This window comes from Symphalangus syndactylus, chromosome 19 (genome assembly GCF_028878055.3).
Source record: "Symphalangus syndactylus isolate Jambi chromosome 19, NHGRI_mSymSyn1-v2.1_pri, whole genome shotgun sequence".
Lineage (NCBI taxonomy): Eukaryota > Metazoa > Chordata > Mammalia > Primates > Hylobatidae > Symphalangus > Symphalangus syndactylus.
In genome coordinates this window covers 41,379,804-41,393,413 of record NC_072434.2, presented here as the reverse complement: position 1 = coordinate 41,393,413, position 13,610 = coordinate 41,379,804, and the positions used below count along the sequence as shown (strand labels likewise).

Here is a 13,610-nt window from a genome sequence, read left to right as displayed (position 1 = left end):
ACATGAATCACTCTTTCTAGGGACCCACCCAGCTGTTGGCATGATTTGGAATACATTTTCTCCTCATTACCAAGCTCATTCTGGACTCTTTATCTTCCTTCTCCCTGATCCCTTGATCTGGCCTTGGTGGCCAAGTACCTAGTGCTGGCTACCATGTCCTGGGAGCTTCAAGCTCAAAAGCATTGAGGCCTTAGGGTGTGGTGCTGGTAGGGTGAGGAAGACCAGTCCAGATGCTGGAGATGGAGAAGGGGACAAATAGAGAAGGTATCTTAGGGCTCCAGGGGTGTCCGAGTCTACTGAATGTTCCCATCAGGCTTTACCACGTATGCGCTAAGATCATCCTCTCATCCAGCCTTTTTGTTTCTATTTGTTATCTTAGCATAATGAGGAGGGGGCCTGGGAGAGGCATTTATGGATTCTGCTTCATGTGGTAGAGACACTGTGATCAATATAGTGGAGAAAACCATAAGCTAGGACTTGAAATCTGAGTTCTCTCCCAGCTCTGCTTTTTATCGGCAGTGTGATCCTGGGCAGGGCTGTCTACCTTTGTGGACTTCAGCATCCATAAAATGATATGGTTAGATCATTAAGATTCCTAACCATTGAAATAGTCTTTGTTTTTGTGACTTGCAATTTGACTTGCAGTCCAACCTAGGGAAGGCGGGGTGGGAGATGGTGTCCGGAGGGCAGTGTTCTGGGAGGATGCCACCCTGGGGGCCCAGCACAGCTCCCAACACGTAGTGGGTGCTCAACCATCCAACACTGGTTGAATGATCTGGAGGCCAGGGTTCCTCTGAGCATGTAGAGCACGGGACACTTCTTAGATGCCACTTGTGGTCACTGAGACGTGTGGTTGGGAGGAATTCTGGTTTTGTACTCCTGGCTAGGAGGGAGGCAATAAGCAGGTATCTTGAAAAGGTAGTAAGTTCAGGCCCTCTCAAGCCACAAGGACTCCCCCCAGTACTTAGACCTGCTATGGGGACTAGCAATGTGTGAGTAACTTTTATGTCTCTCATCAGATTAAACCTTCGCTAATTGGAGCATGTCAAGATCTAGTACCAGCCACCCACCTGGAGTGCTGCTTTCACTTGGGCAGGTCCATGAAGCGTAAAACAGGGAAAACACCTCAATGGCTTTGGACTCAACCTTTAGGGGTGTAGTAGTGGAGGAGAAGCACACAAAGGAGGAGAGAGGAGTGACCAGGGAGGCAGGAAGCATCCTTTGGTTTCCCTAAATCCTCTCTCATGCACATGCTCTTCCTTTTGCCTGTTTTCCTCTCCTGTTCCTCAACTGGCAAACTCTGTTTAACCCGGCTCCAGGGTCCTTTCTTCACAAAGCCCTCCTGACCACCCCCAGCTGGCCTAGGTGCCCCTCTTTTTTTTCTTTTTTTTTGGGACGGAGTCTCGTTCTGTCACCCAGGCTGGAGTGCAATGGTGTGGTTTCAGCTCACTGCAACCTCTGCCCACCGGGCTCAAGTGATTCTCCTGTCTCAGCCTCCCAAGTAGCTGGGATTACAGGCACACGCCACCACACCTGGCTAATTTTTGTATTTTTAGTAGAGATGAGGTTTCACCATGTTGGCCAGGCTGGTCTCAAACTCCTGACCTCAAGTGACCCGCTCGCCTTGGTCTCCCAAAGTGCTGGGATTATAGGTGTGAGCTGCTGTGCCCAGCCAGGTGTGCCTCTCATGCGTTCCTCTAGCAATCAGGCCTATGCCATCATAGCACATTCTGTTATGTGGTCACAATCGATGTTCTTCCTGTCTCTTCCATGAGGATGATGTGGACTAAGTCCAGCTCATGTTGTTGTGCCTAGTGCCTGGCACAGTGCCTTGCACATGGTAAGTTCTCAGTCAACGCTGATTGAATACGTACATCTTTCAGAGGCCAATCTGGCCATATCCTCCTTGGCATGGAAAAGGAGAATGATGCCAAGGGGAGCAGCAGGGGCATCTGAGTCACACATGGCCCCAGGTCCTGAGGCAGGCACAGGCATTAAAAAAGGAGGAAGGAATCTGCATACAGGACCCAGTTCTCAAGAATTGAGTCCTCCTTAGGCTGGGCTCAGAGGCTCATGCCTGTAATCCTAGCACTTTGGGAGGCTGAGTCAGGAGGATCGCTTGAGCCCAGGAGTTGAGACTAGTCTAGGCAACACGGGGAAACGTCATCTCTACAAAAAATAAAAAATTTGCTGGATGTGGTGGTGTGTGCCTGTGGTCTCAGTTACTCAGGAGGCTGAGACGGGAGGATCACCTGACCCTGGGAGGTTGATGCTGCAGTGAGCCGTGATTGCACCTTTGCACTCCAGCCTGGGTGACAGATCCTATCTCAAAAAAAAAAAAAAAAAAAAAAGGAGAGACCACCTTGTGGCTTGGTCCCCCCAGTCGCACGCTTGGGAGGCAGGGCAGCAGGTGGTCGTGGCAATCACCCCAGAGTGGGCCCTGGGGAAGGGGATAGAGGGATTCTTCCACCAAAAATGGGAGGGAACAGCCAGCTAGCTGTCCGAGGTGGGGCTGAGATGTGCGGCTCTCGGAGTTCTCTCCTTATTGCAGCACCTCGAAACCTTATCAACGGGGCACATCATTATTTCTTTAACCTCTGTCTTCTGCAGTAGACTGTAAGTTTATGAGGGCAAGAATCCAGTCCACTTTGTTAAATTCTGGACACCTGGCGCCCAGCCTGGTCCACCGCAGATGCTCCTAATTTCAACATCATTTATTGAGCTCCACTGTGTGCCCGTTTGTGGGTCAGGCCCAGGATGCAGCACTGAGCAAGCCAGAAGCCTTGGCCTGGAAGGCAATGCCGTTAACCACTTTCTTTCTCTTCTCTATTTCCCTGTGACCTTGGCCCCATTCTTCCTCCCTCCCTCCGTTCCCCAATCCTTGTCTCTGCTCTCCCCCTCCCACAGAGCAATGTTCTGTGATGGTGCCCGAGATGCGTGGACTGAGCCCAGATCGCAGGCTGCCCGAGCCCGCCCCATGCCTGGCTGCTGGGAGCCCTGAGCCCGGGTCCGCGGGCCGCCGCCCACGCCACGTCCTGGCCCTGCCGGAGGAAGAGGCATGGCGGCCCCAGCAGTGCGCTCTGCTCGAGGCCGACGCCTCGGACGAGGTGGGCATGCTGCCGGCTTCCCCGCGCGCCGCCTCCGGCTTCGACAACTTCTTCCCGGTGCAGGAGGGCGAGGGCCCAGGCTGGGAGGGCGCCATGGCACTGGAGGCGGGCTCCAGCCCTTTCCTCCCGGTGAGCCCCGAGGTCATGAAGCGGCGGCGCGGGGGCCTCATCGAGCAGCGCGACATCATCAAGGCCCACGAGGCGCACAAGATGCAGAGCACCCCGCAGGCCCGGCGCAAGGAATGGGAGTGAGTATGGCAGGGACGCCGGGGCAGGCGTGGCTGGCTGGGCCTGAGGTCGGGGTGGGGTCCTGGAGCGGATGGGCCCGGTGAGGCCGCCCTGGAGGGTCGGGAGATGCTTTCGCTGTGCTGCGACTAACGAGAGGCTGGACCCTCTGGATGAGGTCCTCGAGGTCAGCCCCTGATCTCACCACCCGGCTGTAGGCCTCGTCCAGCCTCATTGAGGCGTTCAGCTGTCAGATGCGGGTGAATCAGGCTTGCCCCCAAGGCAACTTGTTTTACTAAGAGCCTGTGGAGAAAGAACTGGGGTCTGTTTCATTCTCTGAGCTTTCCTGAAAGCCAGGGAGAATCCACAACGTGGATCATCTATGTCATCTTTACTTCAGGAACTGCAGCTAACCCTGCCTTTTTAAGATCCTCCTTGGATGAATGATTACATTTTGGGCACATCTCCAGTGGATGGAGGAAAATGACCAAGATCTGTGTGGCCACTCCTGGCTTTATTTCTGCTCTATTTGTGTAGGGCAAAAGGCCAACTTTAATTCACACCTGTTGGGAATTTTGGCTTTTTCTTCTTAGGAGTCCTAAATTAAAGGAAGATGGTATTTCACTTAATTCTCGGTTGCCCCAGGTTTATGCTCCATAGAAGGACTTTGTTTTGTCCTGTGGATGCCGGAGTTTACTCGGCATGCTGGCATGCCCTGTGGTCTGTATGTCTTTATCTCTTCTTGCTTTAGATAGTTGACTTGCTGGATGTCATCAAGTACAAAGAGATTAGTCACAGATGTATTTTGATGGGGGTGGTCGTGGTGGGATTTACCTACTTGGTTTCAGTGAATGTTCTGGATGATACAAGAAGGGGTAGATGAGCTGATCTCTGTTTCATAAGGATGTTAATGTTTGTTAGTTCACTCATTCATTCATTCAGTGAGTCCGAATGTATGCCGGGCTCCTGGGATTCAGAGAGGAGTTGGGCACAGCTAGCATTCAACAAATCTCTTGGTTGTTCATCTCTCAGCACTATTAGTATTTAGAGCCTTGCATACCTGTCTTTAAGTGCCAGGCAACATTCCAAGCACCTTACATATATCCGCTCATGTTAATCTTCACCATAAGTATGAGGTAGGTACAGTTATTAGCCACATGTAACCAATGAGGCACAGAGAAGTTAAGTGACTTTCTCAAGGTCATGTGGATAACAACCGCATTGTTACTGTGATTTGATATTAATTAGTGATTTGAACCCTGGCAGTCTGGTTGTGGAATCCATGCCTTTAACCATGATGGCACAGTGCCTTTCATTCTAACTCTCAAAGTACTTCTCTCAACAACCTATTGAGATGCCATGGTAAGAGCACTGGTGTGGGGGTTTGGAGACTTGGGTCTAATTCCCAGGGTGACCTAATTAGTGGTGTGACCTTGAGTAAGTCACCTCATCATGACTTTGAAAAACAAGTAGGAGGGAGTAGACTTCCTTTAAATACAATGCGGCTCTGATAGCTGGCCTTTCTTTATGTTTAGAAGTACTATTTTTTAATGCACCTCCATCTTATCTTTCTAAGAGGACCCTGAACAACTTGAGGGCTGAGACTGTCATACAAATTGTTCATGTCACTCAACGCCTATCATCTGGCCTAACCCAAAAAATCCCACAATACTCAATGAAAAACTAGCTTTACCATGACTAGAAATGTGGAAATAACTTTTATGTCTTTCACTAAGTTAAACTTTTACTAATTGGAGGATTTCAAGATCTAATACCAGCCACCTACCTGGGGTACTGGCGGGGATGATTGGAAGACTGTTTTCACTTGGGCAGGTCCATGAAGAGGTGAACCACGGAACACACATCAATGGCCTTGGGGAATGTCAGCCTTTAGGGGTGTGGCAGTGGAGGAAGAGCACATGAAGGAGGTGAGAAGGAGTGGAAGGAGGTGGGAGGGTAACCAGAGGGTATAGGGACAAAGAAGTGAGAAAAATGGTGTGTTCAGAAGGAAGGTCATCATCTCCATAGAATGCTGCTGAGAGGTCAAATAAAATGAAGATAGAGAAGGAAACACTGGCTTTGGCAACACAGAGATGACCTGAATGGGAGTAGTTTCCACAAGGTGATGGGGTCAGTAGCCCAGTTGGAGTGGGTTGAAGAGAAAATGGGAAGTGATAGAGACAGTGATGTTGCCCCATCCTTCTCTGCTCCCCAACACTCACAGCCTCATCATGGCTTTTCCCCTTACCACCCAAATCCCTTAGCCTCATGGCTCTGTACGTGCCTTTATTTGATCTTCTCCACACCCCTCCCCAGTTCTCCGAACCCTAATGTTACTGAGCAAAGACAGCTTGATGCTCAGGGCACTAGAAGCCAATACTATAGCACTGGGTTTTTGAGAAGAGAAGCTTTTTATTGCATGCCGATTCACAAAGAGATGGGATGTCAAGCCCAAATCTGTCTCTCTGTCCTCGCTTCAAGGCAGATTTTCATTAGAAAAAGTTCAAGGGATTAGTAGGTGATTGGTGGAAGGAAAGGGGAGGTCTGGAAAGTCCTTGGACATGCTCAGTTATCTCTTCATGCTACCTCACAGGTCACATGTGAACATTCTTGAGGACTTATTATGAAACACATCGTGGAAGTTCAGGCTGTGGCGTCAGCAAGCTTGCTGTGCACAGACTCCAGTAGGCCAGGCCATCTTGGTTCCAACCGATGTCAGCCAGTTTTTTCTTGATCTCACATTGCGAGGAATTTCAGCATTTCTGCAAGTTGTTTCTTTTCTTATCTGCCAGTCTGCAAGCTCAAGAATATCTGTTAGTCATTGGTTTCTTGCTCTTTGTGGCACAGTTTCAGCTTCAGCTTTTCGGCACGTTGTTTCTTTTCTTATCTGCTATCCTGTAAGCCCAAGAATGTAGTCATTGGCCTCTTTAACTATTTGGGGCATGGTTTCACTAATACACTGTCTGGCACTCATGTTCCATCATCAGCAAAATCCTGTTCATCCTCCTCGCCTTCTCTGGAAATCCCCTTCGCTCTCTTATTTCTGCTGGAGCCTCCCCCCAGGAATGCGGCTTGCTCTGCAGCTGCCTCATGTGACAGCTGCTTTCCCTTCCACGCTGCCTTGGACTCTGGAGTCTGGAGAAGAGTTTGCTCCTCACTGTTGCTTCCAGACCATTACTCCCCTCTCCTGTCCTAAAAATGCCAGCGGTGGAGCGCATGTCATCAGGTAATACCACCTACTACCCCTCATTGCCACCATCTACAAACTCCCAAGTCACTTGCTTCATTCCAGGAAGAAAGGGTTAGTCCTGGGTTTCCTGCCTCTCTTCCCCATGTCTTCAGCTGCCAGCAGTTCTTGGTGATTTCAGTGTCCATGTAGATGACCCTTCCTGTACCCTGATCTCTTGGTTCCTTAGCCCCTTCTGTTTGGTGACTTTGCCTTCTTGCTTCCTGCTGACAGCTCACCTCCATGGTCTGCCTGGACCTTGTCATAACTGCATTGCTCCATAATCTCGGTTTCAAGCATCCCACTGCATGATCACCCCCTCTTTTCTCTCCACTTCACTCCCTCTAGTGCTCAGTTCCCAAGATTCTTTAATCTCACTGCATCCACAAGACATTGATCCTATTACCTTTTCACTATCCTCTTCCCCAGTCATGTCACCGTTTCCCATCTTATCAAACTGAATTCCATTGTAAGCACCAAACATAGTTTCCAGATAAAATAGTGACCTTTCACTTGAAGTCTTCTCCTACCCTCTCAAGCTCTTTCTTCTACCAACTTCTAAGATAGAATGAATCATCCACAAAGGGCAAGAATGCTGGAGCTCAAGTTGGTTTCTAGTGCACTTCATGCTTCGCCATCACTGTAATCTCCTTATTTTCACCCTCAACTTTGTTGTCCCTCTGTTGCTTTGTTATACCTTGTCTGGCAAAACTTCAGCCCTGCTAAATCCCACCTGCCCCTATTCTTCATGCACATGTGGGCAGGTGACCATAGATATAGAAAAAGTCACAACCATGCCGATTGACCTCACTGTGAATTGATGACTGCCACCTCCAGTTGGCCCTTAGTCCTGCCCAGAAATCTTACTACTTTCCCCTTTTCTATTCACTCGCACACTCCTCTAGAGATTATTTCACATGCTTTTCCCTTAACTCTCAAATCCCATCATTTCCTGCCAGCTCACCCCTAGCTCATGACTACAATTGCCTTCCTACTTCACTGGGAAAATAGCAGCAATCAGGAGAGGCATGTACAGGCTCCATCCACTGCACTGACCGCCTGCTCCATCTGGGCCCTGGTACCAGGCCTTTACCTTCTGTTACTGTGGACTGACCACCCCTCAAGTTCCATGTGGAGTCTGTTGCCCATGTAGAGCAAAATGAGCCCCTTTGTTTATTCTGTCTCCATTTATTTTTTCTTACAATTTTCTCTGGAACCCATTCCAATCAGGTCTTTGTCCCAGGCAAACAAACAGCTGTTGACGTGGTGACATTGGCCTCCCCAAGGCAGAATCCAATGGGTGTTCCTTCGTGTCCATCTTCCTTGACCTAGCAGCAACATTTGATCACTTCCTCTTTCTTGAAACTCTTTTGTCCTTATTTTTTATATATTTTTAGAGACAGGATTTTGCCATGTTGCCCAGACTGATCTCAAACTCTTGGCCTCAAGTAATCCTCCTGCCTCAGCCTCCTGAGCTAGGAGTACAGGTGAAAGTGTTTTGTCACATGGCTTTTACAATACCCACTCTTGGTTTTCCTCCTATGTTGCTGGTTGCTCCTCAATCTCTTGCTAGTTTCCACTTCCTTTTCCCAATCCTTACTAAACACTGGATGTCCCAGGGCTCAGTCCTTGGCCTGTTCTCTTCTCACCAGTGCTTACTTCCTAGTGCTCTTGTTCAGTCCCAGACCTTTGGTTAGCATCATATACTGCTGACCTCTAAATTTGTGTCTGTACTCAGGACCTCTTCCCTGAATTTTAGATACCACCCACTTATTCACCATCTTTACTTGTACATCCATCGGCATCTCAAGCTGAACATGTCTAACATCAAAGTATTGATTTCTCTCCAAACCTGCTTCTCTTGTAGTTTTCTCTTTCATTAAACCTACATTTTTTCTGTTGCTGGGGCCAGAAATGTTGAAGTCATTTTGATTCTCACATTGACACTCAATTCTTGCCAATCCCCAGTGTCTCCCCCTTCAAAATGTATCAGATCACCATTCACCACCTCTGCTGCTGTCTCCCTGGTCCCAGAACCTTTTATTATTTTTATTCCACACACACATATATGATACTAGATGCCCAGCACTATTCTAGGTACTTTACAAATATTAATTAATTTATCCATGTAATAATTGATTGAAGCTGGCACCATTATTACCATTATTGTCCCCATTTTTGCACTTGGGGGATAGATAGTTTAAGTAACTTGCCCAAGATCATAATGTCAACCACCTCTTAATGAGCCTCCCTGCCTCTGCCCCTCCCTGCGAGACTCTGTTTCCCCAACTACAGCTAAAGATCCTTACTTGTTCTTTTTTGATTTACAAAGGATTTAGAAAGGTAGAACAAGGAGTTTCTGTCCAAGAGTCTTAAGAAATGTTTCATGTCAGTCCTTAGCTCAGTACATGATTTCCATCTTGTCCCTCTTCCCCCTGCCCAGCCAGCCTCCTAAAGATGCATGGATGTCTTTGGTTTGATTTCTTCATCTTTCCCCTTAACTCATTCTGCTCTGGCTACACTGGTCCCTTGTTACGCCTTGAATGTACTCAGACCTCCCACATCAGGCCTCTGCCTTTTGCTGGTCCCTTTGCCTAGAATGCTTTCCTCATTTACCAGGATGGCTGCTCTCTCATTTCATTTAGGTTTCTGCTCACAGAGAACTTCCTGATCACCCTATTTAAGTAGCACTCCCCCATTGTCACTCTCTTTCCCTCTTTGCTTTGCTTTATTTTTCATCATAGCCCTTATTGTTTCCCCGACAGACACACAAACACACACGTGTACATACAAGCACAGATATTTTGCACTGGAGTGCAAGCTTCTTGAAAGCAGGGCCTTTGTCTTACCTTCAGGGTCCAGAACAGTGCCTAGTGTGCAGTTGACTCACAATAAGTGTTTGCTGAGAGAATGATGAAATAAACATATTGAGGGGAATTGCTATCCATTCTAATCAGCTAAGTTCCAGGGAAGGAGGCAGCTGAGTTCCCTGTGTCAACTGTGTGGTTGTACAGGTTGCTGACTGCGGAGTCCTCCAGTTGAACAGTCAGCAGTGGAAGTGGGGAGTCTGTTCTCTGCCCCACTTCAGGGCTGCCCAGGATCTGCATGCACTGTGTAGAGATGGAAGTTTTTCCTCCCTTCTGTCTCCTGCCTTTCAGCTTCTCCTGACTTATGTTCTTCAGACAGGATCCCCTTGGCTGTAGGACAGGGGCAGCCTGGTCCTTTCCCAGGGCTTGGATTTGCTACAGTGGGAAATCAGGCAGGGTTCTCTGTGGGCAGTCCTGACAGCATCTTGCTCCTCCCAAGGCCCCGTCCACTGCTTATACAGCTGAAAGCCCGGGACACATAACACCAGCTTTACAAAGCCTGTCTCCTAGACACTGAGTCAGGACCCTGGTGATAGTGAAACAGACTAGAAACCAACCTGGGAGGTCTCCTGCATTTTTTTTTTTTTTTTTTGTCTTTGGCTGGGTAAGCCAAATGCTGATGGGAGAAGGAGTACTTTAGGTGATTTCGGATGAAGCAGATTTTCTTGTACAGAATGTTGTTTTCCTAAGAACCTATTTAAAGGTTTCCTCAGGCCCACTTTTCAGGTGATGAGGACCTCTTGGTTAACACCAAGTGTTTATTGTGTACTAAGTTTTATAACTTTAGCAAGTGGGCATGTCACAATGTTTTACTAATACTTTAATATAGTTCGCTCCAGCTTAAAACATTTTTCATATACATGATCTCATCTGAGCCTCACAATGACCTTATGGATTAGCTGTTATTATTTCTAATTTACAGGAGAGAAAAACGAGCTCCAAAGTTAGAGGTAGTACTAGGTCAAAAACCTATGTCTTGATAGTGACTGCCACCATTTATTGAGCACTGGCTATATGGTAGGTGATTTGCATGTATTATTTATTCTAATGGAAATAATAGGTACCATGATGAAGAACGGAAACATTTTGTATGGCACTATTATTGCATATGGGTCTGGAAGAAAGGAAATTATGTGTAACTTTAAAGTTTGCGTAGGTTGGTATGACTTACTCTATAAAGAGGGAGGGTATATTTCCATAATCATAGTACTTAGCACACTACATTGTAATTGCCTGTTTACGTGTCTGTGTCCCCCACTAGACTGTAAGCAGAGAAGTCTGTCTGCTCCCCATTGTGTCTCCTTTACTTAGTACTGTGTTGGGCACATAATAGGCACTCAGTAGACATTTGCAAGATGAAAAACAACAACAACAGCAACAATGTGATTTTTCATATTGGGAAACTGAGGCTTCATAAGGTTAAGTTACCTGCCCAGTATCACAGAGCCAGTGAGGATTCACTCCAGGTTCTCTAATTCCGAAGCCCATGTTTATTCTAGTGAGCCATCCTACTCACTGGTGTCCCTATGGTAACTGGCACAGCACTAGGTAAATGACGGGAACTCAGTTCATGCTTGAATTCTTGCAATGCTGCTTGTAAATTGTGGGCTTGGGCACTTTGTGACCTCTGCATTTTTTGAGTAGAGGTGAGAAATAATACCTACCTTGCAGGCCTGTTGTAAATTTTCACCACATTTATTAGATCATATAGTCTGGTTGGGGGTCCTCAAAATGTTGATGAGCACCAGGGTTATTCTGGGCCTCCTCTCTGCCTGCAGTCTCTCTGGGTGACCTCACCAGGTCCACATATCTGTAGATGAATCTCAAATGTAAATTTCCAAAGAACCCTTGACTCTTGAAGCCAAATGCTTGTCTGGCATCTCTGCACTGTTGTCTATCTAATCAGCTTCTAAAACATAATGTGGCTAGAACAAAACTTCTGATCCTCTTCTGATCCTGTCTGGCCCCTCATTTTTCCTTATCTCAGTAAATGGCACCACTATTTCTCCAGTTGTCCGAGCCAAATATTCTCATTATCTTTTATTTCTCTCCATTTTTCCTCACTTCTGGTCAGTGGTAAGCCCTGTCAACAACATCTCCCAAACATATCCCAAGTCGAAACACTTCTCCATCCCCACTGCTACCAATCTCTTCCAAGCCGCTATCCTTTGGACCGTTGCAATGGCCTCCTAACCTGTCTTTGCATTTTTGTTTCCCTAGAATAAGAGAATGTGTCTATTGACACAACAGGCAGGGACAATCTGAACTCTTTTTGCTGGCTCATAAAGCCCTACCCCACCTGAGCTTTGCTTAACTCCTGGCCTTATCTACTCTCTCCCACGTTCCCTGTGCTCCTGCCCACTTGCCTTTTATTTAGGCTCTGCCTGTTTGTGTCTCTACCCTGGCTCCTGCCTTTGCCTGGAATATTTATCCAGATCTCAACAGGGTTGGTTCATTCTTGCCATTTGGACCTTAGCTCAAATGTTACTTCCTCAGAGAGGCTGTCCTTCATCACACACTCTAAAATAGACACCTGGTCACTGTGCCATATCACCTATGCAGTTGACCACCTACCCCCACAAGAATGTTGGTGCCATGAGATCAGTGATTTGACTGCCTCATTCACTCCGTATCCCCAGTGCTGAGGGTGATGCTGACACATAGGCCCTCAGTAATTATTTGTGAATGAATATTTATGAATGCTCCGTAACAGTGGCTATGGTTATAGTTATGATCTATGTGTTCACCTGGCCTCTGATAGCCCTAGCCATACCGAACGGTCTAGTCCAGGAAGCTCAGGACACCAGGGGGTCTAGGTCTAGACCAGGGCCAGCCAGCCCCTGGGGTGTGGAGGTTCATGAGCTGTAAAACACAGGTTGGTTAACTTGCAGGTTGTTTGAGAACTGTCCTCCTTCAAGCTATTGTTTGATCACCACAGAGCCATGTCTTATGTGACTTTGGGTAAAATATCCAATCTTTCTGAGCCTCATTTTGCTCTTTTGCTAGATTGTGGATGAGTATAGCAACCTTTTTGAATTGTTATGAAGGAAAAATAGCATGTAAAGTACTTAGTCCAATGCTTGGTTGTTTTTCTCCTCGATGTCTGGTTCCTCACCTTCAGGAGCCTGTCACTTGCTATCATAGTTTAACCAAAACATTAGATTGTGAATCTAACAATAGAAGCCTGCAACTTCTTATCTACCGAGAAAGTATACAAGATCTGCTAACTCATGCCCCCATGCCTAGCAACATGGCTTTCTCAGCTTTGAAAGGATTAGAGTCATCTGTTGGTCTTAGGAACCAAAAACATTGACGCAACTCCATATAAAAGTAGCAAACATGTATTTTTCCACTACTATAATAACCCTAATCCCCTTAATCTTACCCATCATTACTACCTTAGCCAACCCCTATAAAAAAGGTTCATACCCAAATTACGTAAAAACATCTATCGCATGTGCCTTCATCATCAGCCTCATCCCTACAACAATGTTTATATGTACAGACCAAGAAGTCATTGTCTCAAACTGACAGGCATCAGAGGTTCGCTGAAGCCCAGTGCAGAGGTTGTAGTTAGGCTTGGGATCAGCTGTATACATCAATGGACCATAGCAGCATGTGGGAGACTACAGGAGGGGATGCACAGTGCCTGGCACAAGGTCAACAGTCAGTGCATATGAGCCATTATTATGGTCATTATTATTATTCATCTGGTCTAGCTGCCTCATTTACAGGTGAGGAAGCTGGGGTCCTGAGAGCCTGGGTGACTGCTGGTGCTTTATGCGAAGGTCAGTGGACTGTGGTGAGTGACAAGGTAGGAGGAACCAGTCCTGGAAGTCCCACCCACTTCTGTCTCATGCGCCCTGCAGCTATGCCGACTTAGTAGGGGTGATCGCATTCAAACAACAGTCTTGCTAGCATTCACACCGCATTCAGCATCGGCAACATATTCTGTAAGGCAACACTTGTCTCAACCTTGAAGCTTTATGGGTGAATTTAAGGGCCATTGGGCCAATTTTTTTTTTTTTTTTTTTTTTTTTTTTTTGCTGGCCTTTTGAAAGGCAGCCAGCCTCCTGCAGATCTAGTGAGACTAAGTGGAGACCTCAATCCACATGCTGCCACCTGCTGCCAGCATCAGACATCACTTGGGGTGTTAGAATACAGGAATCTGTGGAACCGCTATTG

General features: G+C 47.1%; 1 protein-coding gene across 1 annotated transcript in view; it reads left to right on the top strand.

Annotated features, from left to right (window-relative positions):
- CACNA1E (calcium voltage-gated channel subunit alpha1 E) overlaps positions 1–13,610 on the top strand; it is a 503,244-nt gene that overhangs the window by 90,079 nt on the left and 399,555 nt on the right. Inside the window, exon 3 of the mRNA XM_055233511.2 lies at positions 2,908–3,355. Within this exon, the coding sequence (XP_055089486.1) occupies positions 2,922–3,355 (434 nt within the window). The 5' untranslated portion in view covers positions 2,908–2,921. The remainder of the gene's footprint in view (positions 1–2,907; positions 3,356–13,610) is intronic.